Source organism: Ambystoma mexicanum, chromosome 6q (assembly GCF_040938575.1).
Source record: "Ambystoma mexicanum isolate Mex_15411 chromosome 6q, UKY_AmexF1_1, whole genome shotgun sequence".
Taxonomy (NCBI): domain Eukaryota; kingdom Metazoa; phylum Chordata; class Amphibia; order Caudata; family Ambystomatidae; genus Ambystoma; species Ambystoma mexicanum.
The window spans coordinates 159,545,513-159,561,380 of record NC_090937.1 but is presented as its reverse complement, the minus strand read 5'-3'; the positions used below and the strand labels follow the sequence as shown (position 1 = coordinate 159,561,380).

Genomic DNA, 15,868 nt, shown 5'->3' with positions numbered 1-15,868 from the left:
GGCGGCAGGCCAGTTTGTCAGAGGATGAACATGAAGCACGCCATTTCCTCTCTGCCACCCTGCACTTGCGTTTAAGGGTGACAAGATCTGAGTCATACCAGGAGTTACATTTGGCTTTGGGCTTCAGGTGGATTCTCATGACAGGGGCAAGGATATCAAGGGTATCAGATATAGCAGAGTGGAGAGTGGAGAGGGCTGTGTCAGGGTGGGAGTCAGCCGAAGGGGGGGGGGCGAGAAGGTGGTAGCGAAAGCCTCAACTGACACGCACTTCATGGGTCGGATGACCGCGAAGGTGGGTGGCAGTGATGAGGGTGGCTTTGCCTGTGGGGTAGGGAGGGTGAGGTGGGAGGAAAGGAGAGAGTGATCACTCCAGGAGAGAGGAGTGGAGAGAGGGACAGAGAGGGGAAGGTCAGAAGAGATCAGAGCATCAAGTGTGTGCCCTGCAGAATGGGTCGGCCCAGACGGGAGAACAGAGAGTGAGAGAGAGTCGCAGAGGTCGCGAAAGAGTCTAGAGGGAGGACAGGAGGCTTCAAGGTGGATATTGAAGTCTCCAAGAAAGAGGAGTTGAGTGGTTAAGGACAGGAGTGAGGAGGAGAGGTCAGCCCAATCAGAGAGTAAGGAGGACATTTGACCAAGTGGCCGATAGATAGTAGCCACAGTAAGGGAATGGCTAGGAGAGAGAGAGAGTCGGCAGACAAGGCATTCAAAGGAGGAGTAGGTCTGCGAGGAGTGACAGTGGCAGGAATCCACTCAGGGAAGATAAGGGCCACACCCTGCCCCAGCACGGTTGGGCCTGGGCAAGGAGAGGATCTTGTAACCGTCAGGTAGGAGTGTGTCAAAGCTGGCGACAGAGCTGGCCGTGAACCATGTCTCAGTGAGACCGAGGATGTCAAGGTCCAGTTCCTCAAGAAGGCGACATATATCAGAGGAATGTTTGACGGCAGAGCGAGAGTTAAGAGTGGCAATGTGGAGTAGGTTGCCATCCTTGAAGGACTTCCAGGGAGGGGTGCAGATCAGAGGTACGCCCTGTGGAGGTGAAGAAGAAGGAGCCAGAGAGAGGGCAGGGTGAGAGGGTGGTGGCAGGGTAGCCGAGGACAGAGAAGAGGGGACAGCAGTAGAGGAAAGGAAGTTGATGAGGCACGGGAAGCGTCTATCAAAGAGGTGGAGGTTGGCCTGAGGGCCTTGGACCAAGACGGTCCCATTAGCGTAGACATTAATGATGGCCTTAGAGGAGCGGAAGGGGGCCAAGAGGACATCCCAACGGGTGCCACCATTAATGGGAGAAGAGGAGAAGGGAGAGAGCAGAGAGACCATATGAAGGGTCCATTGGTCAGGGGAAGGCACGAAAAAGAGGATGTCATTAAGTGTTTCCTTGGAGGCGGCGCTAGTGTAGGTGTCAGCTATAGGGAGGCCTGGGTTGGAGACCAGGATATCCTTTTTAAACTTTTTCCTACCAGATTTAGTGAGGAGAGCAGGATAGTCAATGGAGAAGCAGTTAGAGAAGATAGGAGAGAGAGCACCATGGAATAATGAGGGAGTGGGCGGAAGACAGACGAGATCAAGCGGAAAGGAATGAAGCGGCAAGCCCTAGTTACCACTGTTTCAGAGCAACAGTAACACAGTAAAAACGAATTAGGTACCCAGTGTAGAGGCCACCTAAATTTGAGAGTCCTGCGAGGGGAGAAAAAGCCCTAGTTTACCACAATTTCAGAGCAACAGTAACACAGTAAAAACGAATTAGGCACCCAGTGTAGAGGCCACCTAAATTTGAGAGTCCTGCGAGGGGAGAAAAGCAGACCTAATTTACCACAATTGGCGGTACACACTGAAGTGTAGAAACCATGTGAAAGAAAAGGAAAGGGAAGGAGTGGGTAGTTGGGCTGGGCGAGCAGGTGGAGCTAACCAGAAAAAGGCGGACCGGCGACTGGCGTCCCCTGCGGACACCTGCAGACACAGGGAGCCGCAGACACAGGGAGCCGCAGCAATAGGAGCCGCCCTTTGCCTAAGGGGGCCCTTAGCCGATTGGGGCTGCCGGGCCGGGGGCTGCCCCAGGGGGCGGGCTTTTAGGCAGGAGGAGAGGAAGGGGAGGGGGGGAGTGGGCGGGCATGGAGGCGGGAGGGGACAGGGGAGAGGAGGAACCAGGGAGTGAGTTGGAGGGAGGGGGCAGGGGGCAGCACAAAAACGCACAGAGCGCTAAACCAAAAATAAACTACAGTGCCTGAAATGAATGAATCTTACTGAAGGCCCAGCAGGGCCTGGCAGGCAGCCTTGGAACACGCACACCGGGCTACGGGCGACCGCTCACACCAGCTCTAGCTCAACAAAGAAGCGAGCTTCAGGAGCGGTCGTCGCGTAGTCCCAGAGGGACTACAAGGACAACCAATCAGAGGGGGGGTGGGCGGGCAGGGAGGCGGAAGGGGACAGGGGAGAGGAGGAACCAGGAAGTGAGTTGGAGGGAGGGGGTAGGGGGCAGCACAAACGCGCACGGAGCGCTAAACCAAAAATAAACTACAGTGCCTGAAATGAATGAATCTTACTGAAGGCCCAGCGGGGCCTGGCAGGCAGCCTCGGAACACGCACACCGGGCTACGGACAACCGCTCACACCAGCTCTAGCTCAACAAAGAAGCGAGCTTCAGGAGCGGTCGTCGCGTAGTGCCGCAGGGACTACACGGACAACCAATCAGAGGGGGGTGGGCGGGCAGGGAGGCGGGAGGGGACAGAGGAGAGGAGGAACCAGGAAGTGAGTTGGAGGGAGGGGGTAGGGAGCAGCACAAACACGCACAGAGCGCTAAACCAAAAATAAACTACAGTGCCTGAAATGAATGAATCTTACTGAAGGCCCAGCGGGGCCTGGCAGGCAGCCTCGGAACACGCACACCGTTTACGGGCGACCGCTCACACCAGCTCTAGCTCAACAAAGACCAGGTTTTGGAGGATTTAGCACACCTGTGGGATCTCGCTCTGTCTACCATCTGGGAGACACATCGGGTAGCAGCCAGACTAACCCAGTCCATTGTGGCTCACTCCCTCGACTAGTAGGAGTTCCTCTGCAACTCACTGCATCATCAAACTGCATGAGTGATAGTACTGCAGAACAAAAGCATTGCTCAGCCCACAAGGGGCCTGATTCATGGAATTTTTAGCACAGTGCAAAAATACACTTTGTACTGCTCCTTGAATCAGGGTGTTGGTTGGCAGTTCAAAGTCACGTTGCACCAGTGAAAAGTCACTTTGCACCATGCAGGTTCCATTGAGCATGCATTTATTATAATCGCCAGTGCAGAAGCACTACATTTATTTTCTGTGCCCCCTTCATGTCCCCCCTGCAATAGTCTCCAAATCTTGTGATGGTCAAGGCAGTGCATATGTAAGATTCACTGGACCAGGAAAGGTGGGGCTGTAGTAACTGACAAAACAAAGAGCAGTCTGTCCCTTCCATACTGAACTGGGGTGGTGCATAGCTCTATAACAATTATACATTTACAGAACAAATCAGAGCTAATGCTAAACAAGTGTCTGATGCTGTGATGCTTTGAACACAGTCTCCCGACTTGCTCAATATTTCAAAGAAAAGCCACAGCTTCTTGTGAAGTTATTTGTTTTTAGGGACTGTTGGCAGGGGAACACATCCGAGAGTTAAGTGGGGAGGGTTTCTTACTCCCACGGTCCCATTGTGCACTAATTTGTGTTAATCCCTGAAACAAGGCACCATTTCAAAGAACACTATAAAGGCAATGCATGCTCTGCTTTCAAACATCAGTTCAGCAACACAGGCAACAGGATCATTCACGTCACTACTCAAGGAAGGTAAGTGGCTGTGTTAGTGCAGCGCATCTCATGCCATGGAAATGTGCACGATTAGAATCTAATTTAGATCACAAACTTGTTTGTTTACAATTAATAATAAACCACTTTGTATTGACATTACATTAAATAATGTGTTTGTTGTATATAATTTTTAAATATAATGGCATGAATTGGGGCACGTTCGTCCATCGACAGTATGATACAATTTGGTTTGATTTTAATGTGGGACAAAATAATATGAAAACGTATTTTTAATTGATTTCAGGAAAGACACATTGCAAAATGCTATATAAAATAGACCAATTGTATGTTCTTAGTAATTATGAAGATCATCCTGAAATATTCAGGAAGTCAACGGGACAAGATGACACATGGAAGCAGCCTGTTGATGAATAGATTATTGCCTAAATTCCACAATGTGTATATCCTACGGTGGTGCTGCTCTCTAGAATGAACTAAGAACCCCAAAATATCTTAGGCTAGAAGATTTTATGAAAGAAACATTGGATAAGCTAATAACGTTATTTGATCTAGGATCCCACAATCCCACACTTTTACATGTGAACATAGCAATTTAACCAGTGGGGAGATGTTCGGATGCACTTTTGTTGTCAGTTTCATGTCCTCCAGTCATTGCTGGTCTTCAGTATCCAATGATCCAGCCCTGGAAACAATGGTGTGCATGCTATGGACCTGGGTGTGAGGTGAATAGGCTGTGCATTCTTACCAAATCTATTTTGCATTGTGAGTTACAGAAACAGTATTTTGGCAACGTTGCCCACAAAACAATAACATGGAAGGGTCATATGTTGTATGAATGTACATTTTGTAGCAGCATATAACTCAATGGGTGTTAATGTACAATTGAGTGGAAAACCTCGATAATCTCCTGGGCTTTTGACATATTAAAGAATCTTAATTCAAACAAACAGGACTACATGTCTCTGATAGGGCTATGATGAATGTCTTCCTAACAACATTCAGGTATATTTGGAGAGGAGAGGTTGATGTTGTTGAGTTGTTTTTTTGAGTCCCAAATATGGTCTGGCTTTGTTGATAATGGGTTTGAAGGAAAGTCATGGCTCCACAAGGACAAGAAATTATGCGATCCGTGAGGTCATGTCTAGGAAGCATGATCATTGGCAGATGGTGTTGGGGATGGTTACAATATAAAATACAAAGCAATATAATACCGAAGTATACATGAGTAAAGACAGTGCAATATAGTACAAGGGTATATACAGGTTAAAGTACAAATGAATGGAATGTGTGACAGAACCAGGAGAGCTGTAAGAGGAGTTCTAACAGGGTGGGAGGTCACTGGATATCAGCCAGAGTTTGAGGTGTTTCCTAAATTTCAGGATTGATTGGTCAAATCTTAAATGGGGGGGTGGGGTAGGGAGTTCCACAATTGGGTGGCCATGACTGGAAAGCTGCTGCCACCTGCTTTCTTCAATCTGAACCTAGGGACTCTAAGGCAGCCTGAGTTGGAAGATCTGGTAGATTGGGCAGAGTTGTGCCTGATGAATTTTGCAGAAAGTTACTGAGGGGCTGCTTTATTAAGGCATTTGTGCATAAGAGAGGCTGTTTTGAGGGTGATTCTGTCCTTGATCGATAACCAGTAGTTGTTTTGTCTGAGCATCGATATGTGCTGTTTTACAGGGACCCTAAGGGCTGTTCTGAGAGCATTGCTTTTCAAGATCTGTAGTTTGTTAATGATATTTTTGTTGGCTCCGATGTAAAGTGCATTGCAGTAGTCGATTTTACAGAGAATAAGGGCTCAAGCCAATGTAATGCAGCTATCTACAGAGAGAAATGTTTTGCAGGTGTGGATCAGTTTGCAGGTGTAAGGTGTCGCTGAGGCTGTGGCACTGGCTTGTTTGCATAAATTCAGGGCGGAATCTAGGTGGAAACCCAAGGTGTTAACCTCTTTAGCCACCTTGATGTTATTGCCATCAATGTTGAAGGCGGGGAATTGGTTACATGATTTCTTCTGGTTATGGGGAGAGGCTAGGAGAAGTAATTCAGTCTTCTCATCATTCAGGCAAAGACCATGTGTGGCCACCCATGCCTGAATGATGAGATAGTAGCCCGTCAGAGGTATGAGTATCTGCATGTCAACTGCATATTTAGTGTATGTGACACCCAGATAGTCTAGGTCATTGAATAATGGTTTGGTAAATGCATTATACATGGTGGGCAACACACAGGAACCTTGTAGGACTCCACAGGTTATGGGAATGGGATCAGCTGCAGCTTTGGATGAGAAAACTCTCATGGATCTGTTGCTTAGGAAAATTTGGACCCATGCTGTTGCTTCTACTGAGAAATGGGCCGCTGAGGATAGATGTTTGCAGAGTACCTTATGATCAACTAAGTCAAAAGCGGCTGACAGATCCAGTAGAAGCAAAAGGGCAGGTGTTCCATTGTCTTTCAAGTCATCAATCTGTATCTTTAGGTCAATCAAAGCTGTTTCAGTGACATGTTGGGGTTTGAAGCCAGATTGTCTGAGTCCTAATAGGTTGTTGGAGTCTAAGTAAGATTGAATCTGGATGTAAGCAGCTTTATCAATGATTTTTATAAAAAATGGGGCAGTAATTATAAATCTAAAGTTAGTGGGGATGCTTCAGTCCAGGGAGGGTTTCTTTAGAAGAGGTAGTACCTAGGAGTTCTTTAGGTTAGTGGGGACAGTGGAAGTGTGAAGGAAAAGTGGATCGGAGTGGCAACAAAAGGGGCAAGTGCGCTGGCAGCTTCTTTAATAGTGGAAGCTGGGCACGAGTCTCTCTGGCAATTGGAGGATTCTAATGAGGCTATGATGTTTTCCACTTCCCGCGTGGAAACTTGAGTGAATTTGAATCGCAGGAAAGGTTTTGTAGGGTTCAAGCCGGGATTGGAGGTATTTTTTTGAGATTCTTGGGAAAGGAGATTGGTTCTTTTGGCAGTAATTTTATTCTGGAGTGAAGTGATCTTATTGGCTAGTGCATCTTGGATCTTGGTGCACAAAGTCTTGTCTATGATACAGTTATCTGTTGGGGGGATAGGTGATTCCAGCTCTCTTAGTATGGAGAAATGTTCTCTAGTACTTGAGCTGGCTTTTTCAATCATATCGTTGTAGGGGTCTCGTTTGGCAGAAAGGATTTAGGCTTTGTCGTTGGCTGTGATTTTAAGAAGTTTATCTTCATTGGCAGGGCTGGGTTATCCTTCCAGGTGGTTTCCCATTTCCTTTTTTCATTACAAATGGATTTGAGTTTGGGTGTGAACCAGGTGTTCAGATGTGATTCAGGTTTGCCTTTCCTCAATTTAAGGGGTGCTATTATGTCAAGAACAGAGGTGATAGTGTTGTTGTGGAGCTCCACAAGTTCTGCCGGATCAGCAGATGCAGGTAATCTGAGGTGTGCAGTCAAGGATGTTAAAGGTAAGTAGTGAGTGGTCGGTCCACAGGTATGGTTCAATAGCGGTAATGGAGGTTGCACAATGTAAGTCAGCGACCCAATCTAAGGTTCTACCTTTATTGTGCAAAGGGTGGAGGACTATTTGTGTGAGGCCCTTCTCAGTCAAGGAATTAGTCAGAGACGTGACAGGTTGGTCATTCGTGTCATTGAGACCTAGGTTGAAATCACCTAGAATGAGGATTTTGAGGAAGGTTTGGTATTAGAAGGGAGTAGAGTAACAATGTCTTCTTCAAAGGAGCCTATAGGTCCTGGGGGTCTGTAGATCAAATGTATTGTTATAGTCCGTGAGTTATTGAGGGGAAGCTTAACTGATATCATTTCACAAGAGGAAGTGGGAGTGTGAGGAGCTATTCTGAGTCCTAAGTGTGTCTTGGCGATAAAGGAAATTCCTCCATCTTTGGAGGATTCTCTGTCGGATTTTAGTATTGTGTAATTGTCAGGGGTAGCAACGAAGAGAGCGGGACCTGCAGAAGCATGCAGCCAGGTCTCAGTTATTGCTATGAAGTCCGATTTCTTCTCCATAATTAGATCTGCAATGTCTGCAGCATGAGCCACCAGGAATCTGGCGTTGATTAGTTACAAACTATTACAAAGATTATTTTATGAAGTTGATGAGAAACGAGTTGCACCATTTCAAGACTGGACCACCTTGTCCTAGTCAAACTAAGTTTGTGTAACTGGAAACCAAGAATGTGGAAATTGAATAACCATCCCAATACTCGCAGGTAATAGAGAGACTTAGTTGAACACCATCAGTTTTCATGTGGAAGAATCAGGACTAAACATAAGGTGTCTCGTTTGTGTTCAAAGCATAGCTAGGAGAGAGATCCATGACATACCTTGCTGTGTTCCCTTCTGTTGTTTCAAGGTGCTGCACTTCTCAATGGCATTCGGAATACGCCTGGGCATGCTGAGGATTCTGAACTCCGACCTCAGCAGAGGCATTTCAGAACTGCCCAGGACTCGCCCACAGAATATCAGCAGCACTCTAGCATATGTTTTTTTCTCTTTTTTTTATATATTGTTTTTTTTGTGACATATGAAAGAAATGCCATTCAGATTTTTGGCAACACACTGAAATGTCCAATGTTTTAGAAATAAGGAATTCATCCTGATAATATGGGTCACTTGAAGCGTATTAGTGGATTTTCGAATATCGATTCTTTACAAGTTATCAAAAAAGTTAATCCAAATCATTTTACTGGTGCTAAAAGCTGAATGATTGCAGTCTTTCACATTTTGAAAGTTTATTGATCTTAGAAATAAGGGATACATAATCTTAATATTGGCCCTCTTGTGACATTTTGGTTGAAAGGGCTATTTTTGGTATTTGCAAATGGTAAGAAGGGACAGTTCTTCATGCTATCCACCTGGACGTCATGTGAAGAATTTTACAAATTGCGGCCCCTGAGCTCTGTTCATCAATCCATTGCCTCACAGCACCGTTCGCTAATTCTATATCAGTAAAAAAAAAACATGTTCAGTGAGCCCACACGTTTTTAAATGTCAGGGAAATGTGCAGTGCATAAAAAGCCCATATAAGTGTTTCTTTTTTATTTATTTATCTACTTTCAGGCGCAGTTGATACACAATGAGGACTCTACTTGTGGTGGCCTGCTTTATGGCGGTAGCTATTTGCATAGTGGTAAGTGGCAGAATCAGTGGGGTAAAGTTAGACAGCGTTAGACTTGCTGCCAGTGGACACACAACTTAAGTAGTTCACAATTAATCCTGATCTCATCAGAATACCCCTATTTCACAATGTGGCTTATTCCATTGTGTTTTCTTATGTATAAACCTTACAAAAATGGTACTAATGCAAGTGACCAACGTTTCAGTCCAATGTTTCCAACATAATAAAAGTGAAGAGAGATTCATTGTTTACAATATTTGCAATGCTAGTGATGAAGACGGACGCATGTAGCATGCCCCCCTGCTCAGGGCAGAGGCCCCCTCATCCCTCCCCTGACCACCCATCCGTCACGTATCCCCTTCTCTGTCTCCTGTGTATATTCTGATGATCGTTTCTGCCTCCATCGCTAAGGGCTCTCCAAAGTTAGGAGATTCTAAGTATATGTGTATGCTGTGGTTTCTCCTGAAAAGCGAGAACTGCAGTATCTCCTCTTCAGCCCTTACTCTGCATGTGTCTTCCATTATTCTGATCGCTCAGTTGGATCTCATACTAGTGGACATCTTTATGGCGCTCTCATGCCGCTATCATCCATCTTCCAAAGCAGCGTAGTGTTACCATGATACTCCATGGTACGCCGCCGCCTGCTCACCCTGAAACAATCGCAACCTTTTCTCACTACCAAAGGACCTCTGTTCTTGTTTACTTCTTCATATTCTGTTCCTTTTATTTATGCCAAAAGGTACCACTACATCGGCCTGATTCTTGGATTTTTGTGCAAAGTGACGTTGCAATGCAAAAATACACATTACAATACACTGCTCCATGAATCAGTGTGCTCCATACGCTGCTTCATGAATCAGGGTGTTTGTTGGCAGTTCAAGTCACTTTGCATCATTGAAAAGTCACTTTGCACCATGCAAAGAATTCCATGAATCAGGCTCTATGAGTGCTTAGCAGCTGAGTGAGTGAGTCAGTCAGACAGTTGATCAGCCAGCCAGTCTCTGTCAGTGACAACCAGTCAGTGAGATCCATTCTGAGGCAAAAACTGCCCACCAAAAGTCCCCTTAGTGCTGGGCATCAACACAGAGGAGACCCAGAGCAAATAACGAGCCAGAGAAGAGCCTCCAAGGGGCTTGCATTGCTGCCTTTTTAGTAGGAGTGTGTTCCACTGTTTCAGCAATCTTTTCGGATAGCCATGAACTCCAAAGCTGCAGATATTAATCCGCGCTAGTGACAGAATACTGACGCTCATCAAACGCAGGAATTCAGGGTTTAGCCCCTGAAAAAATAGCATGAAAGTCCATGCTTGCATATCGCAGATTATTACAGGGACGTTTTGTGGGCGGTGACAGTTCTTTTCATAGTAGAAGGAAGTTGTATGGAGACAGTTTATGCCTCAAGAAAAAGGCAAGTGAACGTGACTTTTAGAGTTTTATTTTTGTTGGATATAGTTTTCTAACACCTATCTGCAAGCACAGAAGAGGACCGTATTGGGCAGTTCATAACATACTTGTATTATCGATCAAACAGGGCTTTTATGTTATGCAGAATAAAAGTATGTAAACCAGCTGGCGAGTGGGCTTCTCTTCCATGGGGGTCCTAGCGTGCAGGCAGCCGAAAGCTGTGACGTTTGCAATACGCCAGACCTTTGCATGCAATGGGTCTGGCGATATAGACTGTATTTTGCAATTCTCAATTCAACTGTTAGAATCATATATAACTTTTGATAGAGATGAGGCATCCTGCTAATGGCAAAGTTACATCAATGTGTACAGAATAGGATGGCCATGGGAATTGCAAATGTTTGTATGTGTCCTTTCCATGTAATTCTGAAGGCTTCTTCTTGTGTCCCCGGCATTATTTGCAGATCTCTGCAGAGAATGAACTGGAAGATGCAAGTGCTGGCAGCGTAAGTGACCCTCTCCTTCTCAATGAATTCCTTTTTCTTGCATTCATCAATATTAGGTTTATCCATTTTATTTTAATGTTAAGTCAGTTAATGATTTCACACATTTATTTTTCCTACTAATGCAACTTTCAATGCAAATTAAAAAAAGCGATCTATGGGATCATTTCATAAATGGTGACTAATCTGTCTGGCAAATAAATTAAGAAGACATACTAATTATGCAATTCTAAACACATCAGCATTTTTAGAAACAGCCATAAAACAGCATTTCTGTTCAATAATATTAAGAGAAGAGGCAAATGTCCTTGATCAGGATTCAACCCATTTGATTGGACTACAGAGGAAGCAGGATCAGGAAATGCATGTAGTTGTGATCTTTGATTTGCCTTCTACCTTCTCATTCTTGTGTGTTCTTCCTTTGTTCCTTGTGATACTTACAGGCTTCCGTAGCGAAGCAGCGGGAGGATCGAAGTGCTTCCGACGTAAGTACAAAATCACCTTTCTAAAGGGTTCCGTGTTTCTTGTTCTTCTCAGGAATGTATATGGCCTTTCATTATTCATTTGACAACTATCAATGCCAGGTTTACCTTCTACGGGAGATAGATATTGACACATTTAGAACAAGTACACCATTCAAAAGAAATATATTTGAGATTATTTAGGAAAATGAGGTACTGTGATAAAAAAAAACTAAACTGAGTGGGAGAATTGCGAGGCTGTCCCTACAAAGTATTTGTAAAAACCCAATAGGGGAAAATAAAGTATTACTAAAGATAGAGAGTCCCCAAAACTCTCATGTACACAACAGAAGGAATCTGCAGCAAGCCTCTGCCTCCCTGTTTATTCTTCTTTCGGTTGTCTTCCCAGAACCATGTTTTGTCTGTTACCATTAGATTGTGCTCCACACCATGCCCACCGCCTTTCCCAACCAACCACTGAGGCCTTTGGTTAATACAGGGGAAACTATCCCTTAGCCCTGTTCTGCCCAATACCACTCACTACCTTGCGTGCCAAATGAGGAAAAGACCCTGTACTGTCTTCCAGCCTCAATCCTTCCTCATTCTCTCAGCATTTCCTTCCCCTGCACCCAAACGCCCATGTCTCTCCTCCACTACACTACATCACAGCCGCCCGAGCAACATCAGAAAATGAGGGAAAGCCCCATCTTGTCTTCCATCCTCCCACTTCTCTATTGTCCCTGCATTTCCCTCCCCTGAACCCAAACACACATTTCTCTACTCCATTACACTACATCACATCCCCAGGCCAGAGGCGTTGCTAGATGGGGGTGGTGGGGCTGAGGGGGCTATAGCCCCGTGTCTTTTGGTTGTAGCCCCGGATAGAAGCCCAGGAGCAACGACCACAAAGACTAGCTAGGCCCGAACCCTGACAGTCCTGACATTTGCACAGTCCCAGATCTTTTCCAGATCTAGCAACACAAGTCCCCCCCAAGCCGTATCAGCAAAAGAGGGAATGCTGCATGTGGTCTTCCTTCCTTAACCTTCTCTCTTCTCTCTGCATTTCCTTCCCCTGCACCCAAACACCCATGTCACTCCTCCAGTACACCACTCATGTGAATCTCTTCCAATCCTGCTCCTCCTCACATTGCAACCCTAAGACCCGCCAGTCCAACCAATAAACGGCAATGGTGCAAAACTATATGTCATCGTTCAAGATTCATATTTTAAATTAATATACTTTTTTTCTAACTTTTCAAATAATTGTAAGGTTTGTGGACATCGCTTGTAAACGGTAGTCAATTTACTAGTTGCTATGAACAGTTATTTTTCTTATTTTTAACTTTTAAAATGGCAAAACATTTTTGGGAAGTTGCTAAGTGCCATGGATCTTAGAGCGCGTGGGAGACTGTCCCTGTGTTTCATCTCCCTTATAAATCTCTTATTTATCTTTGCACAGCACCATGCTGCTTTCTCGCTAGTTGCACTACAGCAACACCACACATGCACACATGAATAGAACATAAGTAGGTTTTTACATAACCTACTTGCCTGCCTCTAGTCTATGAGCAAAAACAATTAATACTACTTCCGGTGTGTTCACTAGCTGTCTTTGCAAAACCTTTTCATGCCCCTGAGGGCATCTATGTAGATATGGAAATTAAAGATAAGCAGTGTACAAAATAAGCGGACATTTGCATTTCTATGATTTGGATACCTACAGTCTACATGCAGACATAGAAGAGTGATAAAAAACCATGTGGCCCGCATGGTTTGTAGCTTTATTGTAATCCATTGTCAGGCTGTATCAATTCGTTTGTGAATGACTTTTTTTTTTCTTGCAGTCAAATGAAAGCAGGGGATACGCAAAGCGAAAGTATAATCGTAAAGATAGTCATCATCGTCATCATCGTTTCCGTTCAACTACTCCAACCACCACTACGCCAACCACCACAACTACAACTACAACTACGCCAACCACCTCTACACCAAGCACCACAACTCCAATTACAACTACGCCAACCACCACTACACCAACCACCACTACTACAACCACCACTACTCCAACTACCACGACTCCCACTACACCTTCCACAGCTCAAGGCTAATAATGGAATCAGGTATGTGATGCACTCCAGATCATGTGTGTAATATGCCAAATGCCAAAAGCTTAAGAGAAAAGTTTCTTCTCCTGTCCCTTCAAGTGAGCACTCTGAGTACCACAGACTAGCTGACTGCCTTAAAGTCCTTATAGGTAGAACATAGGATTGAGATACAGGGCGATCCAAGTCTATCTTTTATGTATTAGCTTCCCCAGATACCACATGGTCACATAATATAGGAACGCCATTTGACGATACCAAAGTGTTGCGCAACACTTCAGACAGAGACCATAACATTGGCAAGCCTAGAAAGTGAGTCTAGAAATGTCATTAGTCATTCTTTGTGAACAGTATTATAATAGTAATTTGGTTGCACAGGTGTTGCCATCCAGTTGCGTTTAAAAACACCTTTTCATCAATCCAAGAGCATTTAGACATAGCATAGCAAAAAAATGCCTCTTCGTCAATCCAAGAGACTCCTGCATGGCAAGCATGTTTTGCAGCGAAGCACCCAGCCACGGCTCTCCCGAAGCCACTTTGGGCTTCTCTCCCTCTCCAGTTTGCGATCTCGGCATTGGGACGCCATCAACACACACATACACTCTCAGTCTGGCAATGCCAGCACCTCTTCCGTGGCATTTTCTTCCATATGAATCCTTTGAAAACGCATATCATGTAGCCTTGATTCTCAAATCCCCCTGTGCACCACGAGTGCAGCTGCCCCCAATGGAGGCCATGGCACATTGACTGTATAAATTGAATGACCGTGGACACGACACGTGTCAGCGTTCCTAAGGGGCATGACCTGCAAGTTCTAGCCGCTCATGACTACCACGCGCTGTTGTCATTCAAGCATTCGCCGATATAACTTTTGCAAAGTTCTGGATCGCAATATCTGGAACACTATGAGGCAGGTTTAGCAGTAGATTAAAATCTTGATTTAATGTCTGCATGTGTTGATATGGAGGAAGCATCAGAAGGCTTTTCTCCATCTACTGAAGAAAAACTATTGTTTCATGTAGACAATATACTAATTCTTTATTGGTAACCATGAGTCAAAACCAGTGTAATAATGCAGTATAATGTTCCTAGGCTGAAGTGTGTCTGGCAGGTGCTTGCTAAAAGTTACGGCCTTAAGGTGATGCAGGTGATACACAGCTGAGCAATTGTGACTGTTCTAAGATGGCTGATGCACAGAGACTCTGCAGCTGCAACTTCTCATGTGGACTATGACTGTCCATCTGGGTAGGACTGAGACAATGGTAATTGGGCAGCAGAAGGACACCTCATAAGCATGATCTACAATGGGTCCCTCGACCTGCACTTAGTATTTGCCATTGGGAGCTTTGCCAACATTTACCACAACTGAGATCAAACACCACATTATAGATGTGGTTTCTGATTAAATTCGAGCCCAGCATTTGAATAGTACTTGCGTAGGCAACACAGTACAATGAATTACGAGAACTGAATTTAATTCAAGATGCATACATGTTTCTTAATATTGTTTTTTTTTCGTTTTTCCTCTAGACCCGAAAGTAAAAGAGGGCTCCTGGAGCTGCACCACTACAAGGGAAAATAAGCCACAGTCTGCTTCAGTGCAGCTAATAGTGCATTGCACATGACCAAGCAACAGTGCACACAATCAAGCTCCTGTGCATTAATGATGCTTTTTCTGCAATAAACAAACTTTACAGGCATCATACAGATGTGTCAATTGCTTTTGTTTTTTGTTAAAAATATTGGCTTGTCTTAAGGAATAGGGACATATTTTTAAACAGCAGCTTTACCGTCTATTATCAATTTGGACACTGACTTTGCAATGCGAGCTTCTGATTATTAAAAACAGAAACATTATGACCTTCGGAATGAACATACAAAAATAAGGTAACCTGCAGTCTTCCTCCAGAAAGCCAGCTCTATAGTGTGGTATGTGCCAGGAATGCCCTCTGCACCTTCCGCTGTGTGCTGCTGCCACACGGCCTTTTGCCATGCTGGATCCTCATGCACGGTGGTGAATGCCGCGCGGCAATGCCTCATCATCCTCTGGTGCAGTCGGATTTCTGATACCACACAGAGCTCAATTAGAGAATAGATTTAATGCACAAGTGAGATGTGGGTAGCACACACCTCAGATATAGGTAGAACAGAACAGAGATGTTGCTGTTCACATATGTAAGGCACGCAGACTATTTTGGGATGAATAGCACTACTTTGTGTCAACACAAACATATTCAGGGTAATTCATAGAATTTCGCACAAAAGTGGCGCACGCGGCTGGCGCACAGTGTGCGCGTGCGAATGCCTGCGCCAGCCTCGTGCGCTAAAATCGATTTGCGCGCACAGCATATTCATGGATTTTAGCCTCCAAAACCACCCTGCAGCAGCGCCAGTTACGCCCCCAAGAACGCCCTTGCACAAGGAAAAGCCATCAAAATTCCCAATTTAGTGCAAAGGGCTGCTCTAACCCTGGACCAGTTTACAGGGCTGCCAAACAGCAAACGC

The 15,868-nt window shown here is 45.0% G+C and overlaps 1 protein-coding gene across 2 annotated transcripts in view; it reads left to right on the top strand.

Annotated features, from left to right (window-relative positions):
• Positions 1 to 15,068, top strand: part of LOC138515476 (probable serine/threonine-protein kinase irlD) — a 48,652-nt gene extending 33,584 nt beyond the window's left edge. Inside the window, exons 1-6 of one of the 2 annotated variants that reach the window (XM_069630301.1) lie at positions 3,732 to 3,809; positions 8,837 to 8,906; positions 10,762 to 10,803; positions 11,244 to 11,285; positions 13,106 to 13,381; positions 14,894 to 15,068. In XM_069630301.1, the coding sequence (XP_069486402.1) occupies positions 8,853 to 8,906; positions 10,762 to 10,803; positions 11,244 to 11,285; positions 13,106 to 13,369 (402 nt within the window). In that variant the 5' untranslated portion in view covers positions 3,732 to 3,809; positions 8,837 to 8,852 and the 3' untranslated portion in view covers positions 13,370 to 13,381; positions 14,894 to 15,068. Of the gene's footprint in view, positions 1 to 3,731; positions 3,810 to 8,836; positions 8,907 to 10,761; positions 10,804 to 11,243; positions 11,286 to 13,105; positions 13,382 to 14,893 lie in introns of those variants that run through there. The other variant, XM_069630302.1, reaches the window with a different exon arrangement.
• The last annotated feature ends 800 nt before the right edge of the window (positions 15,069 to 15,868 follow it).